Genomic DNA, 22,379 nt, shown 5'->3' with positions numbered 1-22,379 from the left:
GATGAGAATGCCATTAAATGGGGAAATTTAAGAAATGGACAACATTGCAAGGCCATCTGTAGAACATTGTCATTTGATCCCACTGGATCTCAGGTGGAAAAGCAGCTCATGTGAGTCAGAGTCAGCAACTACTTTTTGAGGTGGGTGACTGCCAACTGGCACAAAAGAAAGCTCACACCAGATTTCCAGACAGCTAAGGTGAATTTTCCAGCTTTCCCGAAAGAAAGCGCTATCTGATGGGATGGCTAAAAGATCTGATTTACTGTAGTCACAGAAGATATGTGCACTTTGCCAGCACAAGTGTTCTCAATCCCTTTGTCTTGCCCAAAGGTTATGTTTTGCCTCCCTAAATCTGCCTGCACTTGAGGCATTTTCCCCTTGCTGTTCTATACTGTTGTGATGGCAAAGCAGCCATCATCAGGCTTCACACCGACGGAGGCTACAGTCGTTGGCAGATGAAAGGATACGTGTGCGCATAGTTTGCACATCATTAAGTTCGCAAAATGCTTTGAGGATGAAATGTGCTACATAAATATAACAGGTTATTAAATTTCTTGGTGCCTGCAGTGGTCTTCGATGGATTGTGCCTAAACCTGCTACTGCTTTTAGCTTCCTGGGCTTTTTTTTTTACCTCCTTGCCCTAGAAGATTTTAAGTTTCTCCCTCCAGCCAAGGAGTCTTTCACACATTCTGGTGGCCCCATAGAGCTGCTGCAGAGACGTGGGGAGTCCCACTGGCTTTCAGCTGTGCGTGTACAGTCTCTGCTCATTTCCTCCAAAATCAGTGGCTGCCAGACTTGAAAGACCCCTCTTGCTCCCCCTGCTCTTCCCTAATACAGCCCTTAATTAATACTGAAGGCTGGTACCACTTTTGACTAGGACAGTGCAGATCCTTGGGATATTAGTCAAAAACCACAGAGATTTATGAACTCATCAGCGTGACCAGGGTACTCAGGAAAGAAGTGAAACCCTTCAATTTAAAATTCTCCTATATCATTAGAAATTTCAACTTCATCTACAAGTTCTTCACACTGTGGAAGTTCACTAGTTCTGTTATTTCACTTCTAGTAAGGACCACATCCTAATAGGGACATTTTTGCAGCATTCAGCTGAATTCCGAAGATATACGATGTACCCCGGTAGCCCTTTCTCCCATTAAAAACAACCTATTAATTCAGAGTCTCATGAAAGCCCAGATCATATCTGGTCTCTGTTTCTTACAGAGACAGCTCAGCAACCTCTCTCTCCCCACCTCGACAGCACCCAGTGCCACCATTACACAAGGCACTCCAGCAGGAGCATGGGACATCAGTGAAAATCTCTGTTCTTTTTTGGGATGCACACATACTTTTCAAATTTCCTAAAAGGAGAGATTTTTTGGTTTTGGCCCGGCATCTGAAACCACTCGCAGGCCACACACAAGTTACCGAGTAAGCAGACGACATCCTTTCCTTAAACCCTCATGGACACAAACAGATTCTGAAACCATGTAGTTCAACCACCTCAGCAAATTGTTTCCCTGGTGTGTTGGTGTTGGGAGCCCAGTGTCTGCCCTCCCTCCTCCTCCTCACCCCACCTTTTGCTGTTTACAGCAAGACAGACATGGGTGCTGGACTGAACCTGCTCCAGTTCTTTTATATAGATTTAGACCATATAATTTGATTGTGACCACAGGCAGTTTTATTGCCCTGATTTATACGTCGCCTTGCAGGGGTTTGGGGTTTTTTTCTCTTTATTTGGTAAGAAAGCAAAACTCACAGCAGTTCCTTCCCTGCTGCAGACTGAGGACAACCTATGGGATCTCCAAAGGGCTGCCACCCTCCCTCTGCCCTTGCTGTGGTCTCAGAGGGGAATACACACACTTTAGGAGCTGGCAGAAGCTTCTCCTCCAGCACAGATCCTCCCCGTGCCCCTCACTGCCTCACAGCACTTGGCTTGTCCTGCCCAAGAGAATGGTCCAAGTGACATCCAGGGTAATCAATGCTGCTGCTCCCCTTAACTGTGAGTGTGATACCCCGACAGAAACTCCATCGTCATTTCCTCTCTTGCCTGCTAACCCTCCCAGGAAAGTCACTAAAAGGCTTCTTTGATCAAGCCATCACTTTTACAATCCAAATAGCAGAGGATGAAAATCCAGGCAGCTCTGCCATGGAGCTAAGGGAGATGTGGCTGTCGGGCCAGGCATGTTGCTACCTACCATCTGCATTCCCAGGGCACACTAAATCTGGGATTTGTATTAGTATTCTCCAGCAGGCATCTGGCAGATATTAAATACCAGCCTCCCCAGAGAACTTGTTACCTCCTCATGCTTGACTGGGTGAATATAAGTGAGTGCCGTGCTTGTATCTGCTACCTGAAGAGGCTAGATGAAGTCTATCTGAAACATGCCAAGACCCCATATCTGTCATTACCATACCAATTTCCTGAATGAGAATCCTGCCTGTCTTTCATTTAATCTGTCTTCTCTCTCATTACGTGACCAGAACATGCTGTACTAACTACAAAGACAGGTCAGTGTGTGACTCAAAACCTAATTTCTGTTACTTACCTAAATGATTACTGCCTGGATGAACATGATGTTTTGGAATAAGAATAACAAAGCCCACCAATCGTTCTGCCCTGTCACTGGCATGTGAAGAACTAATTTTGCACTGGGCCATGGGCTTAGAGAAAAGGTTCATCAGAAATCCAGTCGTCTCACCTTGGTAACCTCATCTTCACAACAACATGTTTTTTTTTCCAGCTTCTCTACCTTTTCCTGCACCCAGCCAGTTTCTTCTTACACTTCTCAGAGTGCATAGTATTTCCTAACTTTTCCCTTTGCTACCAAGTTCTCCTCTTGAAGATCCCACAAAATGGTGTCTTTCAGTTCAAACCCTGCTGTTATATTCTTGTTTCTCACATCTCTGTATAGGAGCTGGTCAAAGGCCTTTGGATCCCCCTGCACAACTCAGCCCTCCTCCCACACAACTGCTCCAGGCTACTTCTGCAGCTCTGTACATCATTTTATCTGAGTAAAGCCTTTTGACCATAATCCACCATGTTTTCCATAAAGGACTCTCAGCTTCTCTCTACCACTCTGAGACCACTGGCACCTTGTGTGCCCTACCCCATCAAGCAATAATTTTGCAAAACTTTGAAGCAGAAATCGCATCCTCCTAGTTATGGGGTTCACACTGATCAAATACTCCTGGCATTTTCTTCTGCCTCACTCAGAAATGTAGTGATTGCCTGGAAAAACAATTTCAAAATTACAGGCAGAACTGTCACCAGAAAACTCGCAGGTGATACGAGCCACCACCCAGTTCATGGGTATTTAGAGGCAGATTGGGAGTGCTGGGCACACCTGCACCTTTTCTAAGTGTCTGGAGAGACAACATCCCTTCTTCATGGCATCTATAACCATGGCTTTCAAGGGCCGATTCCTTCTTCTCTTCTCGTGCCTTATTCAGCTGACATTGTCTTCAAATCCCCACTGGTTTGGGCCATCAGCCCTGTATCTTACAAAACACAAGGTTAAGTGAAGCAAATTCACGAGGACATTTCTATTCTGCCCTCAGGACTTAACTATGGGAAGGTTTTGAGGCTGGAAAAGAATAGTTTTTCATTTTGGTCACAGAAAGGAAGAATGAACTAAAACCACTGCAAATACAGGCACTGAGGAAAGGCCCTTTGGGCTGATACTTAGAGAAGCTCATTTCTATCCTCACTCAAGTGCTACAGAGGTTAAAGACCTGCTACAACCTGCCATAAAAGGCAAACCCCACATTAATAGGAAATGTGTTCCCCTCCCCCATTCCAAATGTATTTTTTATGAGTAAACATTTCTGTATTAAGACTTACTGTCTTCAAAGATCCCTTTTATGTCCCAAAGGTAACCATTTAAGTGTTCTTATAACAGCCGTTACTTATCTTTACAATGGGCAATGCACATGAACTCAGTGTCTGAGACTTTAATTTTGCTATATATTTTTTAGTAACTACATATAAATCCAGCCTGTTTCAAGTGTCAGTGACTCTTTGTGACCAAAAGATAGCCTTGGATCTTATTTCATCTGCAAAGACATTGTTCTGAGCGGAATTAAAAGCAGCACAAAAATTTGCAAAATTCTCAACCCTTTTAACTTGCTTGCAGAAGCGATGCAGAACACACAGAGCTCAGAAAAAGAGATGCAAATGTTTTTCACACATTCAGTCATCTCATATCTATTTTAAGAGTCGCTGCTCCAGCAGTTGAAACACAGGACCCTGCAGTAAAGATGTTTTAAGGACGTCTTTGTAACAGCACAGGAAAGTTCCTCTGGAGTTTTCAAAGGGAAAAAACTGCACCAAACAAGAGCACTGCCAGCTCCTCTGCAGCTGATTACAGTATTAGAGAGTGCATGTGCACAGCAGGCAAATGGGAAGGAAAGCTGAAAATAAGTTTCTCTCTAAAGCTGTCATCCCATGAGAGTGATTTTATCCTTCCATCACCTGGCACCCAACAGTCTAATTACAAAGGACTTTGCTAAGACCACTGTCTATTGCTAGACTGGGTGAAATACATGTCTCTTGGATGTCTGTTGCTTGGGTCAGGGTGAAATGCTGAAGCTCTCCATGGTTTCTGTAAACTCATCCAGGTGTGTCCAAAACTCCACCCAGGTACTTGGAGCTCACCCAGAGACTATGTATGTAGGAAACTGTTTTAAACTGAGAAAATGAATTTTCTCTTGTTTTGATCCAGAATATTTACACAGCTATTGAACAACATGATGTTCTCCAGCTGAGTTCCAAGTAAGATCACCTGAAAAGCTTTCTCACTTCAGAGAAAGCATGGCTCTTTGGAATACAGTCAATCTCTATATCCCCAAATGGTCTCTCCACTATAAATATTGAAAATACCTTCACTGTAAAAATTTAACCTTCTCTTCCCCAATCCTGCAAAACTGTTTTATTGTCCCCTTTGCACAGCAGCAGGGTGACACCTAAGACATATGAACAAGGTCACCTTTGTAAGGCAGCACCCAGGGACAGCAGCACCCTCTTGCAGGCAGTGGGGAGTAGGAAATGGCAACCTCCCCACAGTCTGACCCGTTAAGTGTTTCCGTGTGACTGATGCCATAAACATGCTAACCAGATGCTGATGGATGGGCCTGGAGGCCCAAAGAACAACCCGAGTTCATTATATAAATGAGGGAGCGAAGGGAAGTCAAGCAGCTTTACCAAAATCATGAAGGAAGTTTGGGACTTCATCAGGAACTGAAACTAATTTTCTCCAGGCTCAGTTCTGTGCCCTCACTGTAGGGAGCCACCAAAAAATTGGGTATCTTCACACAAGCAGCCTCTGGGAGTCGGATCAGCTTCCCACAACACATAATAACTCCTCTCGTTAAAACAGGACGTGCAAATCAATGCCTAAAGTCCTCACCTTTGTGTTTCTCTGGTTTTACTTTATAGTGTGGCTGTAAATGCCTCTGAAAGAACATCACCAGCTGTACCTGCAAACCGACTCAAACAGATTTAGCTTAACCTCAAGCCTCACTTGCAAGAAGGCACTTGCACACATTAACACAGGACACAGATATTCACAGCAGCCAGGATGTAGGAGAGGATTCTGCTTAATTCCCTCCATTACTGCTGGTCGACCCCACAAAGAGCAGCCACAAACCAGGGTGAGCCTCAGGTAGAAAAACTAAGTGAGAAAGATAATTTTATCAACTCACAAACAGAACAAGAACTTCATTTGGGAAAAATCTAAGTATTACCCTGGTCCCAGGGTCAGTGGTGCTGATCCTTTACCATTCTCTCTAGGCTCAGAGCATCTCATTAGGTGCATAAAGTATCTGCTTTTTTTAAACAATTAAACTGTTGTTGAAGCAGCACACACAGGGCCAGGAGCTTAGAGGCAGATACCTCCTCTATTGGATGGTTTTCTGGAATGTCAGACAGTGATCTTTTATATCAATACAAGTGAAGCCATCAAAACATCTACTTTAACTGTTTACTTAAGGATGCATCTGTTGCAAGCTGTGATTTTTTCTGAAAATCTGTCAGAGTCAGGAGCTGATCACTGTAAGAGAAGAGAACAGAATAGAACAGCTTTCTGGCTAAAATGGCACCCTTCAATCCCTGCAAATGTCACTGTATTTTAAAAATCAGATATTGATGGGAGTAAATATAAATATTTTGCTTACAATACTCCTGTTCTTATTTAAAATTTACTTACAATTGGAAGCATTTTCAGTGGGATGGTCTTAAAAAGATCTGGGATTCCAGGAGAAGGAAAGAGATATAAAAAAAGTGTGGAGAAAACCCCCACTGAGCCCTCTAACAAACTACAGAAAAGGCAGAATTTATTTCAGTCACGTTTGTGTGAAAACTTTTTTGTTTGTGTTCATGTGGGATCACACTTGATGTTTTTTAATTTATTTTCACTTTGGACTCAGCCTACATGCCTGAAGTTTTGCTCAGTTCTTTCCAGCAAGGTTTGCCTGACTTCAACCCAACACTGCTATGGGAGTCACAGAACATCCAGCGCAGGTCATTTTCCAACAAATGTAAAGTCACGAGTTTAATGTAATCTTGAAGAAGTTTGCATGAAAATACTATATCCCCTTCATTACTTCAAGAGCTAAATTTACAGTCTTGGCTGAGGTTTTATTCTCTGTCATTACCATTAAGATCAGAGAACTCATCCTGTCAAGCACAGTCCCCGCACAGAATTCTCAGGATATTGATTTATTTCAGAATTTAAGGTTTCTGCAATTTTTGTCTCACTTGGTTCTGGAAAAAAACTGTAACCCCTAACTGTGAGCCCACTGTGCTAGGTACTGGACAAAGGCACTGCTGAATTAGTTTAAATTCAGTAATATCCTGTTTGTGCTACTGAGCATTTTCATACCCTTATGCAACCAAAAGGAACGAAGCTGACTGCTGCATCGTGATGTTCTCAGAAGCTCCGGATGATGCATACACAACTTGTGTTCAGCTCTCCTGAAGGGAAAGAAACAACGCCTCCGTTTGGCAGATGAGCATGAGAATTTGAGTCATCTGACCATGATTACATGGCATATCATTGAGAGAGGAAGGGCTTGCTAGTGGATATGGTGAACCAAGGAACCTGGGCTAAGACCATCAATGTCCCATGTACACCAAATATGAACTTCTGAAGTCCCAGAGATAATCGCTTTTGATATCCCTCTGAAGCAGCTCAACCCATTTCAGCCACTTTGGCCTTGGAAAAAAAATCCTCTGTGCTCCCTGTCTGCAGAATGGGAGCAATGACATCTGCCTGTCTTGCTAGGATGTTCATGTGCAGACAGAGGCTAAAGAGTTGAGGCAGTGTTGGGGTTGCACAAAGCAAGGATTCCCCTCACAAGCCTTGGGCTCCCAGAAGCAACCAGACAGCACAATTCATCTTCTCTAATTATAAAAAATAATAAAAATAGAAGAACGGAGCTGGCTGTGTCCTCTCAGGCCTCTGCACCTCACTCATCACCACATGAAAACAGACCACCTGATTTCACGGGGGGCAGTTTAACAAGGTGAGGAACAATGCCAAATCCTCTTTTCACTCTGAGGCCTACGGATATCTTCCCAAGGCCATGCAGAAATTCTTTAGGAGGTGCTGAGAATACAAGCCCTGTTTCTTGGCGCTGGTATTGGATGCACAGCATTTCTAGGAACATTTTTCTTTGCCACTTGTCTGACCTCGGGAGCAGTCCCACTGCTCCGTGCAGGCAGCCATGGAACGCTCTGCCAAACTCTATCAATTATTTAGCGTCCAAAGGTAGACTTAATCTGTGTGATAAAAGGATGGATTTTATCTAAGGCTTGTTCCCCTTGAAGTGATTTACACAACTGGCCTCTCTAGTTGCTTCCCTTAACATAATTATTTACTTTTGCATTAATAGCTTTCCTCCACTTGGCTTATTTTTAGGAGCTTTTTGTAGCCTTGAGAATTTACTATGGTTTTTTTCCTTTGTCTTTTTAGTGGGGGTTTTAAATTTCCCATCTCTCTGAATGGGCTGTTAAAACACTAGTTTTGCCAATGCTGGTGTAAAGCAGGAGCAGCCCTGGCAAGCAACTCCCCTGGCTGTGTTGATGGCTGTGTTGAGTTTGCCTCTGTCTTGAGAAGCCATGGGGTGAGATTTTGGTTCAGAGCTGGCAGTTAGGGCTCCCAGACTACTCATCAGGCTATGGACTGATGAACATGAATGAAAGGCTTTAAAGCATGAATCCAGTCCCACCTTGGTTCCTTGCTTTAACCCCACTCTGCAATTTTGGCAAAGTTGGAAAGACTGGGATTTTTCCACCTAACATTAAATCAGGCATGAAGCCCTCAAGGGAGTAAAGCAGGCATCTGCACCATGTGATTCACCCCACCCTAATGCAAAAGCATCCCAAACTAGACACCTAACATTTACACAGCCAACTTTAGACAAAGTAACTCCCATCCTTGGTCCTCCCATGATTATGGCAGGCTCAAATGCCATGGTTAATGGATGGTGTTGGGAGAATTGATTTATAAGACCTGTGCAAATTCACAGATGTTCAGGCAAAAAGCTGCCAAAGATAGTAGAATTTCAAACTATGGGGGCATGCTGGCAGAGGAGACAATCCATTATCACCACTGGATTTTCCTCCTTGGCTATAAATGACCAATCCACAATAGGTAAGTTTAGCATCAGTTAAAAAGGTTGTATTTAGGTACCCTCTGAGGGGCACTGATGAAGTCTAAGCTGGGTCCACAGAAAAGAAGACAAATCAGTACTTGCCAGAATAAACTTTTGGAGCTTACAAAATAATAGATAAGCAGAAGCAATTATTATTGTAACTATTATTATTTATAATATAATACACTCACAAAATAAAAAGATCTTCTAGGTGGTACTTTATGGTTGGGGCCACCAGTGCCAGAACCAGCCTGTGAAGAATAATTTTTTCTATTATAAATTCATAAAAGCTTTTCAACTTGGCATGCAACCCTGTGGGGCATGGTTAGGGATGAGATAAAATTACTCTGTCTTCAAAAGTACCTTTGCCTCTGTAATGGGCTGAAATTATAGGAACTCTTGCTATAACAGTGTGGGGGAGCTCTATACAATTAGGGAATGCTGGCTGATGTTATGAATCATAGAATCGTTTAGGTTGGAAAAGACGCTTAAAATCATCTAGTCCAACCATAAAGCTGTTGTATCATCTAAGGGCTACAAAATGTGAACCAAAAAGTCTGCAAACGTTAATGGTTATCCACTCTGAGGTCACACCTTTGTCCACAGGGCTGGCTACCACAAAGAAAAAGCCAATAGAGAGGCTTGGGCAAGGAGTTTCCCCCACGAGGAAAAAAGAACCCAAGAAGTCAGACTCCAGTCACTCATTTAAACAACGCGAACAATCACCTGGCAAGGATGAGTATTGCTGACTCTTTTAAATAACAGACTAAGGAGACAGCACTGCAAGCCATGGATAGAGGAGAAAGGCCAGGCAGAATAAAGATGTGCTTTTGTAGCACAGTTTGTGGCAATCTTCATTATCAAAATTTTGCCACATATAGCTGAAGAACTAAACCTGCTGCTCTCAGAGTACTCTCTACGAGGTCCACACACCAGATACTGCTCATGAAACATAAAAATGGTGCAGCATGGCTTTAACTTCATCCACCTCTATGTAAATCCTTCTAAACCATTCCAAAGAGCAGGTGTCAGGTGACCAGCATAATTCAAAGCTGGCAAACTTGTCACTGTCCTTGATATCTCGTGACTGAGGAACATTCTCAGCACTGCACAGCCTGAGCATCTGAGACCTCCAGCTGCCCAAAGGGACATCAGTGGGTACACAAAAGAGACTGCAGGCAATCTGTCCACTCAGGAGGGCTACATACACTTTAAGACCCAACAGAATTAGTTTTATGAAAGGCTGGCAGAAACAGAGAAGAAATACAGGTCTTGATTGTGGTTGCTCTTGTGGCAGCATTGCACTAAAGCCCTACCCATGGTGGGGGCCACTGAACTCCATGCAGTAGATGCATGAGAAGAGACTGTGGCTATCAGGGGAATTTCTCAGTCTGATTTATGGGATTTTCCTATCACTCAGTTTTAACCACTTGCCCCCTTCCCCCCTGGAGCCAATCCCAGCTTTTCCCTTAAACACATCTCTCAGCATTTTAAGCTGTACACAGCAAAGCAGTGCAGAGCAGGAAAACTAAAAATGTGCTTGTACTGGTTATGTTCCCTTTCCTGGAAAATGTGAACTGAATGAAAAACATTCTTTAAGAAGATCCCTGCCCCTCCAGGGTGGACAGAGGAGATGACTTCATTTGGGCTGTGCTCATTCTAATTTGCCTGAGTCTCAGGCCACACAAACTATATATTTTTTCAGTGTGCTGAGGTCTGCTGGGATGCTGGCATTTCCTCCTCCTCATTTACATGGTCTTCCCATAATCTAGCACTAAGACAAGCTGAACTGCATAAGGACTCCCTGCCAATGCCACTTGGGGCTTGCTTACAGAAGACCTCTGGAGAGCAATGGGAGGTGCTCCCTGCCCTTCTCCTCTGCCTATGAAAGGCCTGAGTGTGCTACTTCTGCAGAACTAAGCATTCCTGCCAGCCCATAAATCAAGTGACCAAAATCCATCCCAATCTCTGATCCACTGCAGAAAAGCCCCATACTCTGCCTTTACAGCACACACAGGGCAAAGAGCTGCATTTCATCAACTGAAGCCTTAATATCAGAGGAGAGTCGTTACCTCCTGGAAAAAAAAAAAAGCACAGCCAGAGTCTCACTAGTTCTGCAGCTTGGCTTCCCCATGTTTACACCAAATGACTTGTTGAACTTCATTATATACAAAGTATTTCCATAGATCAGAGGCAGGGAGACCTGTGCAGCTAACATAAAATAAATTACCACACCGTGATAAATGGTTCTATTAGCAATCCAGATTGTTAAACTCAGATACAACAGGATGAAGGGAGCACTGCCCCATTCATTCTCCCTGCGGCAGATACTGAGTTGTAAATAGGTTATTTTGTGTGTAAATAACACATTAAAACTCAGCATTAGCCGTGTCTTTTGATAGAGAGGAAATTGTTCCAAATAAATAATTTCGGACAGGAATGTAAAATAAGCCAGATTTAATAGTGCATGCCTGCTGTAGCTGTGTTAAACATGACTAAAATGATAAACCCCAGAATATACTAATAGTAAACTATGCTCTGACATCAAAGTAATGAGGCTGTATTTTTACCCAGCTTTAGAAATGCTAAAATTAGTCTTGACAGAGCCAGACATCAGAAAAATGTTTCAAACATAAACACCATCAATTTGGGAACTTGGAGTTTGTGTCATGCAGAGGGTGGGGTGGAGAGGGAAAGGTGCATTGTGGGCCTTGTTAAAGTCGGGCAGTTAGCATTTCGGAGAAATTGTATTTAATTTTTATTACAAGATGAGAAACCCATCTTCCTAAATATCTCTGCCTTTGAAAGAGTGGCTCATTTAAATCTCCCCTACAGCCATGTGCCTGGGCTTCCTCATGGCTGTAGGTACAGAGGGCACATCAGTGCCAGCCTGGAGGACACAACCCAGCCTCACTCATGAGGTGCTGTGCACCAAACTCTCCTACCCTACACAGCACTATGGACTTTTGTATTCAGCAAAAGGGTTTTGTGAACTCAAAGTGTTACAAGTTGCCCTTCCGGAAGCAGAGACAGCAAAACTGAGAGCCTCTTCTGTAGATCTGACTTGTCTACAGCTCCTATATACTGTCATTATAAACAGTTTCCATCTCAGTCACACATGCACATGTGCCCCCACTGAAAGAGAAAAGAGGAGCTTTGACTCCTTGGCCAACATGATTTATGGAAAAATAGAAAATTAGGAGAGACTTCCCTGATGCCATATCTGTGAGGCCAATTTCTGAACATCTGATCAATGAGTTACTATAAAAAACTGTCTCAGAAGATGTCTAAAATGGCAGCTTCAGAGGCTAAAAATATGGGATGCAAATTCTTAGTACAAAAGGACTCTTCTCCACTGCCAGCATCAACAATATCGATCTCTTTTCCTACAGCCATAACTTAATTTGCTAGAGGCTGGAAACATTTGGGACAAATATCCAAAGCAAGGGAACTAGAAATGCAGACTGAACATATTATCTTATAATAATATAGTCTAAATAATAATATAATTAAATAGCTATTCTTCAATTATTTAACTAATATTCAGTTTATACCTTCAATTACCTTAATTATAAAAAATACTTTGTGAATCTATTAATTTCTACAAATGAAAAAGAAAACCTTATGATCTGGAAAACGTGCAAAACATGCTATGATGGCACTCCTTCTGTGTGACTCAGTAGAATAAAGGAGAAGAAATGTGTTGCAAATTACATTTGTTTGGCTCTGGAGAGCAGCATGGTGATTTGCAGCACTGGCTGAGCCTCACTGCCACTTTCTCATATGCTAGTACAAAGAGTAAAACCTCTGCAATAAATGAAACCAAGAGTTTGTCTTGTATGGGAATAAAGACTTGCTCATATGGCCCTAAAGCAGGGTGGGGAGCTCAGAGACCCACCCTTTAAAGCTGATCCTCTCCTCAAGCTGAACTTCCTAATTAATCTCCAAGCCTCGTTTGCTTTCTTCTGTGAAAATATGAGCATAAATACTTGTATTTCTGGCCTGTTATGAGTAATTACTCTAGTTTAGGGAATCAAACATGTTATATTAGCATGAATACCATGTAAGCAGAGTCTCATCTCTACCCAGTCTTTTTGTGATCACCTGCTAAATCACACCTTGCAGTTAACTGATGTTAGGAGACAACTTTGTATTAATTTTTCTACTTCCAAACACACGCACAAGCATGCTGCTCCCTTTCAAGGGCCTGTATTATGTCTAGCCAGAGTTCAAAGCAAAGCCCTTCCAACCACAAGAGCACATGCATCACCTGCAGAGTCCCAGGGCCAGCAGCTGACCACACTCTGCTCCACTGCTGCCCATTTTGGGTCATTTATGAGCGCTTTTCTTCACAGCATGACATAGACTTCACTCTTTACATCTCATTACACAACACTTTCATCACAGTTCTCCTGACATCTTCAAACAATCCTCAACTTACTTCTCCATTTCCTCCTAATAAAAGGAGAAATACTGAGCCCATAAATCATTTTTTCCCAAAGGTGAGAGCACACTGCTAACACAACATATTATAGTGGACGCTTAAAAACCAATTAGGTCTCCAGGGATGCCAAATGGGCTGATGGACACTCCACCTCGGGGCATCCTCATTTGTATCTCCGGAAATGTGACTGCTTCCTCAGTGGAGGAGGCACTCCCAAGGCAAGTGCCAAGTGGGGAGAAGGTGTTTATTCACAACAGCATGTCTGTGGGTTGTGAATTTTAGCACATGCTTGGACTATGTTGAGGCCAATCAACCCTTCATGTCTGCCAGTCATGGAGATGATACCTCAAGGGGGCTGCCTCAGTAGCTCCTATAGGCTATGCTTCTTCAGGGATCTGCTGGGGGATGCCAAACTTCTGCATGTTGCTGTCTCCTCTATTTCTGCTTCCTGGCAAGCCTTCCTTTCTACCACTTTGTGCAGTGCTCACAAGGAAAGTGGCTCAGATCCATCCAGGAGCACAGAACTCAGTGAAAGACTTTCTGGTTGCTTTTAAGAAAAAGTTTAGCAAACACATGAACTAATCTGATGGATTATAATCTAGCCACTCCTACCTTATTCTGTGCATCTGAATCTTCATAGGGTAATGTGAAAAAGAAACCTGAGTAACAAAGTTTATGAAAAAGAAGGAGAGAGAAAACAGATTTAAGCCCTTTTGGTTAGAAACTATCTTCAAAACTCAGGCAACAGAAAACTCAAAGTCTCCAGTAAAGCTAGTTAAGAAAGAGAGAAGCTCACAGAAGAGTTGTTCTGTTCTCCTGGGGTGATGAAAAACCACCCTGCAGTGAAGGAAAGGGAGGGGACAGGTTCATTTTGAGACAGACTGACTAGCAATAACATATATTCTAAAAAGGAAAAAAAAAAAAAGCTGCCTGCAAAGTTTACACAGCTGGGATGTCTCTTGTCACATCCAAAGTGGTGCAGCTCCTTTTAAGTTCATCTCCTTATACTCTGTCCAGAGAGGATACCCAGTCCCCAGCAAGGGCAGCTGTGGTGGCTCCCCAGTGGGCATAGCCTTGGTCACAGCTGTGCCACCGTGATGGGCCCTGGCACCACTTTGGAGATCCACCAGCACACATGTGCAGAGATGGGGATGTGTTTTGCCTGCCACAGCAAGCAGGAGGAGGCAGGAGCAACATCCCTGCACATTCACCTGCAGACCAGAGTTACAGCCACCAGAAATGGCTCCATGCCCACAGGTGTCCACAAGAGCTTCCCGTTCACTTCAACTGCAGCAAGACCAAAATCTTGCTGAACACACTGACTTGAACAGGAATGGCACAAATGGAGGGGCTTCTTTGTGAACATTCTTGCACTGGGTCTGGACATTCCCAAACTCCTCCCTAACCGTGAAATCCCAGCAGCAATGACTGCAGACTGTGCAGTCTGTTTAGCTCATTAGCAGGCTCAAAGCCGACACAGGACACCCCTTCCTGACCAGGATAATGAGGTGCTCGCCATCTCCAGCCAGCCTCACCAGCCATTCTTTAACTCCACCATGGAGGAGTGGACAGCACAGTGCTGCCCACACTACACAGCACCAGTCAGCTGCTTGCAAGCTTTGATAGGATTCCCCAAAAGCCGCCCCTCAACACCCATCCCCTCCTCTCCCCAGCCCAGTTCTCTGGGAGTGGTTGTGACCCATCACATTTAGATGCCATGCAGTGACACAGCTTCCAGTTCCTCTGACAGCCAAGAACCCCAATAAACTCAGCATGTTCACAGGAAGACAGATGCCACCATACTTATTAAATTCTTACAGTCTAATGAAAAACACCCCTGCTGCTTTCAAATTGTGGAAAACATAAAGTACCTCCTTGTGCCACTGCTGCTCCTGCTGCTGCTAAAGGAGTGGGTTTCTTCCCCGTCTCTGTAAAGCCATTCCCCTCCAGAACAGCGCCTTTCCCTTCTTTTTTCCCAGCAGCTGTTGAAGCAGAAGTTTCCATCTTAGACGGGCATCTTCCAGCTCAGGGACCCTACAGGACATAAAACAAAACCAGATTCTGGTCACCACTCACAAAACAAGTAAAATCACTCCATGAGGAGGCGGCCAGTGGTTTGGCAGAGTTCAAAAGCAAACGGCGAGCAGCAAAGAAATCCTGCGTTTCCAACTCCAGCAGTGCAGCCACTGCAGCAGCCACAGGCACAAAGAGCACAACCATGTAAAGGGATGGGTGTTCTCATAGACCTACAAAGATCAGGACCAAGAAACAAACTTTCCCCAGCTAAACTTGGGCTACACAGTAAAGTTTACAGGTCCAAAGGGTTTTCCAGGAGTACAGGATGGGTGAGACGCAAATATTTAGCACACATTAAGAGTGATTTGTCTATCCTATACATGACCTAGACCATCCTAAGAAAAACTCAGCTAAAATTTTCCAATAAAATACAGATAAACATATACTTAAAGTGGGGTTTTTTTCCTTTCCCACAGTGGGTGCTAATGCTGTGTGCTGGTTTGGAACCAATGTCATGATCAGAACTTTTCAGCAATGCTTACAGATAAGCCGCAGCAAGTCTGCCACTGCCCATCAAGTTCTCACTGGTGAGACTAACAGTGATCCCTCTCTCTTCCAAAAAAGCTCTTCTATACTGAGCAATTGCATCTGAAAATCAGCTACAGCTTTACACCCATTACTAACAGAGAAGTAAATGCCATGAAATGTCCACAAAACAAGAAGATACCAAAGTATAGATAACCTGGGTTTTTAAACTTCATTTGATGGAACATAGCAGCTCCTGAAATTTTTTGTCAGCTTGACCATTTGTTCCACATGATTCAAACTTAAATGGTCTCTCAAAAGCAAACATATGGGTATCCCAAATTTAGTGTAAAAACAGGGCTTATCTTAAATGAAGACATACTTTGTTTTTGAATGCAAATACTTTTGTTCCCCTCATTTTAACTTGTTTTATTTCACATGTCTCCACCTGACTTCAACTTGCATATAACCAGTACAGTCACCTGGCACTACCAGCCTCAGGCTGGTCTTGGGAAAACCCACTGCTAATTCCTCTTTCCTTTCTAATTTTAATGCAGATCTACAATTTTTCACATGCAAATTTTCAAATGCAAATTTTTCAGCTCCTGACATACTAGGGAGCACACTGGCTGCTTACCTCACTGGAATTAATGGGATCAGGCAAAAAACATCTGGCAAACCAAAAAACCTCTTTTTGTGTGCAGGTATTTTTATCGCCATTGTGCTAACTCAAAACTTCCCTCCCTTTGCTCTGGAGGACTGGCTGACTCCTGAACACCTTGGACTAAAAGGTTAACTCTCCTAAAAACTTTAAAGCACAAAGATTTCAGGTGCATGGTGGATGTGGAGGACTGTGACCACTGCCTGGGTTTTGGGGGAATGTCCCACCAAGCAGCTGTGGGCTGCAGCCTGAGCAGCTAATCCCAGGAGCCTTCAGGCGTGGCTGGCATTAATGGGACACCGGAGTGATGGATCTGCAGTCACAGTCTGCAGCTGTAAACTGTGAAGCTCACATTGGAAATGACAGGACCCACAATTACAGGCTTTACTGATGACACAAGGCTCCAGTGAATACTGAGGTGGCCCCTCAAGGTCCTGCCCCGGCATGTGCTGCGCTTGATGGCAAACATGGGATGGGTTCCTGGGGGCCAGGACTTTACAGTGGTTTAATCCAGGCATCAGGTTGGGTTACAGACCACGTATGAAATAAATACACCCGAACTGCAGGAGTATTTGACCTAGGTCTGACAGCCAGGGCTTCTGTTCGTTAAGTAAATAAACTTCAGAGGCTCTATTACTAACCCCCCACCTGTTTCTTCTTAGTCCCTCCTTTCAAGGCTTTGCACTTTTGTTTGAAACTAGATGCTGGCCCTCGCACCCTGACCCCCCTTCTCCGGGTACCCTGACCCTGGGGGCAGCCCCAGGGGTGAGGGAGCATCCTCAGGCACTGCAGAGCTCAGCAGCCAGAAAGGGGAAGGAAGGAATAGTAACAGGACTCGTTCTATGAAACATGCAGGTTAGAGACATGCTTTTTTTTTCCAGAGAGATGCCTGAAGCAAAATCTCTAAATCCCTGCCACAGACACCTCAGCAGGGACTCAGTTTTTCAGATGTGTCATTTATCCAACTGGAATGTGACAGGAGATCATGCCTGTATTTGAAAACCTGGTCTTTGCAGCTGTAATGCTCTCTTTTCAGATGAATTATGAATTAAAAAAAATTCAAGTGTTTGTATTAAGTGGTTGTATTAAACAGGTAAATCCTCAAATACAAGATTAGAAAAAAATAAATAATGCAACTACTCTAATCTCACAGGATTTAGGGTAATAAGTCTATAATTATTTTTGCTTTGTAAAGGTGCCTGGGGCAGAGCAGGCTGACTGTGAGGTTCTGAGCTTTTCCCCAAGTCAGCAGCAACCAAAAGTAATTTTCCTTTCACAGCACCCCACAGCCAGAGCTGATCATCCCAGCCCAGGAAGACACAAGCATCCTTCCTGCCAGACCCTGCTCTGCTCAGCACCTCTGCCCAAAGGTCGGGACAGAGACCACTGAGGAAAGGAGCTCCAGCACTGATTTCACACCCCACCTTCTGAGGTTTCACAGACAGTGGCCAGGAGCTGGTGACCAGCAGACTTCCCAGCGGTGCAGAGTGTGACCAGGACACAGCACTGGAACTCTGGAGATTTAGGTCCCCATCATGGATCTGCCACAGTCTCCTCAGTGTCCCTGGGCAAAAAGCTTAACTTCTCTCTTGCAGCCAGTTTCCACAGCTGTAAAATAGGAAATAGTACTTTGCCCTATTTGCAAAGTGCTTTGAGATCCTTTGAGGCACAAGGCTATGGAAGTGTTTTTATTACCAGTATAAGAAGATATATTGGGGGAGGCAGTCAATCCACACTATCCAAGAGCACAACATTCATTTTTTAAGCAATACATACTTTGCTTTCTGTTTGATGCTAAACTTTTTCCGCTGCTCTGTGCCACACAGAATTTATAAATTCAATGACAGATTAATCTTAGCAGTGAGCCATTTGGCATGAAAAAGGGTTTCACAGGGAGCCTGCTTTTTCCTGTAAAGAGCATGCATTTAGGAGCGACTATACGGAGAAAGACCCTATGCACTTATTCAAGCACAACTCTCTGCCCTCTGTCATTACTCAGAATTAGAAAACCAGAATGGATTACTCAGATTTTTCCTAAGGTTTGTAGCTTTCTCTGCAGGAGGAGGGCTGGGTAATTGATTTTGACACTAATACCAGCACTATTCATACGCCCTGTAATGTAATTCTGCAGTGACACTAAAAAGGCAGCCATCTGAGATCTGAACAAGGAAAGTGCTATATGATTTGCCCTAGACAATCCCAGCTATTTTAACAGCTGTGTTGTATATTAAAAGGGAGAAATCCCAACAGAATTAAAAACAACAAAGTCACATTTGCCTTTGAGGGAAAACAAGAAGCCGTAAACTTTCCTAATAAAACAATCCCTCCCACTAAGTGCTTGAGGAATGGTCAAAAGTGCTGTCTGAAAATGACTGTCTGTTTTGGAGGGTGTCAGCCTGAACAGGACTGCTAACAAACTTAGGAATGAACAGATACTCATCAGCAATACCCTCTGCACACCCTTTCTTTGAAAAGACATTTCCTTCTTTGGGATTGTTCTTTCATCAGGAAACCCCCTTCTCCTCTCCTAGACAGGGCAGAAAGCATATATATATTTTTTTTCTCTGTGAAAAATGAATGAACAACTTTGGCTCTTTCTGCTCAAAGACTAAGCAGCACCACAGGAGTGATCCTCTTTGGCAGAGGGCAGGCACCACCAGTGACAGTGTGACACAGGTCCAATCCTGAATGCCACCTTCAAGCCTAGCAGCCTCATGGTAGGGGCAGAAAGGGATTTCCAGAGTATGCTTCCAGAAGCCATCTCGCTTTGGGGAATATTTGGGGCTTTCTCAGACCAGTGGGTATTCTCTATTTGAGTTCATCTCTACCTGACCTTCCCCCATGCACAGCCCCAGCAGTGCTAGTGAGGTGCCATCACCTCCAAGGGACACGCTGGAGGTGTGCAGGCTGCTGAGACCAGCACCACAGCCAGGATGCAGCTCCACTGCTGCTGGCTCCTGGCAAGACTGATGGGAGCTGGGATAACCAAGGGCAACCCTTGCAGCTCTCGCCAGGTTTGTGCTCACACCCCCACAGGGAGACACTTAATCAATTCTGCCACATCACCCCCATGGAGGTATAATCCCAGGTTTGATAGCTTTTCCTGGCATGCTGCTTTAGTTAAGATAAACAAGGAGATACTCCCACCATCTCTTCTTTTGCAGTGGACTGTGTCATAGAGCTAAAGCCTTCTGAATACATGATCTACTTATGAAATTCAGTGTGAGCCAAGGGCTCTGAACATTGGCTTAATACAGTGGCTGCTGTGATCCTTTTCTGTCTCCCTGGGTTTGAGCCAAATTATGTTCTCAATTACAGGGAAGTAGCAGCAGTTAACCCGGTGAAGTCATAGGCTCTGTACCACAGCAAAACTTGACCCCTCTATTTTCTTTTATATCAGCAACAGCTTCGAATTACTAAAGAAAGTTTTTTCTGTCTAAATGCCATCACTAAATCTTGGGACTATCCAAGCATGCTGTCTGCTGCCGAAGGACCTACAAATGTTTACAGGATATCAATCTCAGGTAAAACCAGCATAAATATTAATTCAGAACTAATCACTTTTTAGGTCCTCCTGACACAAGGTTTCCCATCTTGACACTTCTTAGGAATGGTCTGCTTGGGCCAATCCTACAGGGTCGATTACACATGGAAATTAGAGCTCTACCCTGGGACAGTAGCTCTCTGTCTGAAGGCTGCTCCTGCTCCTTCCAGTCGAGAAACCTTCCATAGTGGGTCCCAACCAGCTTCTGGGAAGAAAGGAAGCAGAGACAAACCCATGCTGACAGAAGCAGTGTTAGGAGGGCACAGAGCTGCTCAGGGCTTATTCTATTTTTCTATCCCCTACCATGACTCCTGCTCAGAGAAGAGTAATATCAGGCTGCCAAAGGGAGGGAGGAGGGAGCTGTGCTAGCAGCAAACAGGACAGGAAGACACACAAGTTCTGCCCACCGACTCTCAAAGGTAAAGCTAATATTGCTGAGAAATCTGGGTGTTAACAAAGCTTCACCAAACAGTTCCAGCCTATAGCAGAAGTTGTATCACTCAAAAAAATGAAAAGGGAAAGAAAAGAGTAAGAGAGGGGGGGAAAAAAGAGACACAAAAACCCCCAGTAGAGTTGGCAACACTGCAATAGTTATACAGCTTCTGGAATGTACAAAGGCTGAAATCAGAGACTTAGCATCTCTTTTGAACTTCAAAAACAACAAGTCTCTTCAAATCACTCCGTTAATTGGCTCTAAATTAGAGTTCTAAGTTTAATGAACAAATCCTTCGCGTACGGCATGAAACGGATACGCTTCTAGATTAACTTCCTGATCAACACCATCTGCCATTTCCATATGGCAACAGCAGACCAAAAGCACGAGGAAGAAGCCGCTCTGCAATATTGTGAGGGGTCAAAGTGCACCCAGAACTGCCTGGTGCTTGGTAGGGTCTCTCTGTACTGTAATAACATCACCTCCAACCAGCTCCTGAAGTCCTGGGATATTCCAGGCATAATTCTGTCCAGGAAGGTAAAGAAAGGAAAAATGCAGGGTGGGAAGAAGGCATGAGGGAAGGAGGGATGTTTGCAAGGAGGACTGGATGGATGTGGAAAAAGCAGAAAGCTCCTGAAGATGGAGAAGAGCCTGGAAAACGAGAAATAAGGGGATAGAGGTATGACCTTAAAAACTTACTGAAGAATATGAGTAAATGAAGCACAGACAGAAATATAAATAGAGAAGAAGTAGAAGAGAAGTAGAGAAGTAGAGAATAGAGAAGTAGAAATAGAGAAGAGAAGCATGGAAAAGAGGAAGTAAGAGACTGCAGGCAGACCTGATTCCATGGGAGATGGAGATACATGCACTTCTGGGGCAGGGGATGGCACAAGGTCTCTAACGGCAGGGACAGGACAGGAAGGTAGAGCACAGAAGGAAGAGAGACACAGGGAAGAAAAGTGATATGGAAAGCTCTCTGATGGAAGAAATATGCCCTCTAACAGCTTCAAAGAATGCAGCCTCTTACAGCATACTCCATCGCTCTTTATCCATATACCTAAGACTTTATGTCTAGGCACAAAAAGAATCTACTGCTTCAGGAGGTGCTAGGTGTGTGAAAGGAAACCACCTCAGAGTCACGAGTGCTATCCCCCCTTACACCGACACTGACCACAGCAGCCTTCCACTTACATCAAACAAGGACAGTGGAGTTAGTGGTAGCACTCAGAAATTATCACCATATGGAAAGTCTGTAAATATTCAGCTACCTCCTCCAGAACCAGCCTTCAGCAGCTCCTAGAAGACCTTCCAGCAAGAGCCAGTCACTGATGGGTCCTAGACAGCAAGAGTGCAATGCCAGTGTCTGCAGAGGGGCACCCAGCCCTGGGCAGGGCTGACAGAGGTGGCACAGCACCTGTGGGAGAGGCACATCCTTCAGGAATGTCAACCAGAGGCCAGGCTATCCTAGGAGACTCCGTGGCACCAGATGACAACACTGAGGCCACTGTATTGCAACACAAATGATTTTTCCCTTTCTAAAGTCATTTACTTTCTGGGCTGCATTTATTGGAAAGGAGATGATGTTGAAGTGAGAAACTAACATTTCACCCAATTTTTGGGCTTAGCCTGGTTTTCCTATTTTTCACAGACACTAATGTCAGTTTAATATTGTTGCTTCATTACAAACAAGTCTGACTTATAAAGCAGCAGAAATTTGAATAGTTTCCCCATTTCAAGTATATTTTCAAGTTGCCAACCTTAGAGCCTTGAAAAAAATTATCTTTCAGATGCTGGGTTATAAACAATCACAATACATCATCAAAACATACGAACAGACATAAAAGCTCAAAGCCAGACACAGAATCAGCACTGGTCCATGCTGAGACATGCAGGCTGGGGTACCTGATTTTCCCTCCTTTCCCTCAGAACTTATCTTTGTTTCTTACTTTGGAAGAACTGAGAAGATGAAGGAGTGGGGGCTGGAGGGAAAAGCCTTTTGTGGTAGAACAGGAAAACAAAGTCATGCTTGTAATTTTACAAAACCAATCTTACTTGTCTTATCATGAGAAGATTTCCACTAAGCGAATTCCAACATGTGAAAAAC

At 43.9% G+C, this 22,379-nt stretch overlaps 1 protein-coding gene across 3 annotated transcripts in view; it reads right to left on the bottom strand.

Annotated features, from left to right (window-relative positions):
• GLI2 (GLI family zinc finger 2) overlaps positions 1-22,379 on the bottom strand; it is a 191,753-nt gene that overhangs the window by 127,062 nt on the left and 42,312 nt on the right. For all 3 annotated transcript variants that reach the window (XM_085066915.1, XM_085066914.1, XM_085066913.1), the window contains exon 2: positions 14,968-15,130. In XM_085066915.1, the coding sequence (XP_084923041.1) occupies positions 14,968-15,100 (133 nt within the window). In that variant the 5' untranslated portion in view covers positions 15,101-15,130. The remainder of the gene's footprint in view (positions 1-14,967; positions 15,131-22,379) is intronic.

This window comes from Lichenostomus cassidix, chromosome 7, assembly GCF_008360975.1.
Source record: "Lichenostomus cassidix isolate B80296 chromosome 7, HeHo_3.0, whole genome shotgun sequence".
NCBI classification, from domain to species: Eukaryota; Metazoa; Chordata; class Aves; order Passeriformes; family Meliphagidae; genus Lichenostomus; species Lichenostomus cassidix.
The sequence above is the reverse complement of the archived record's forward strand: the minus strand, read 5'-3'. Positions and strand labels throughout refer to the sequence as shown.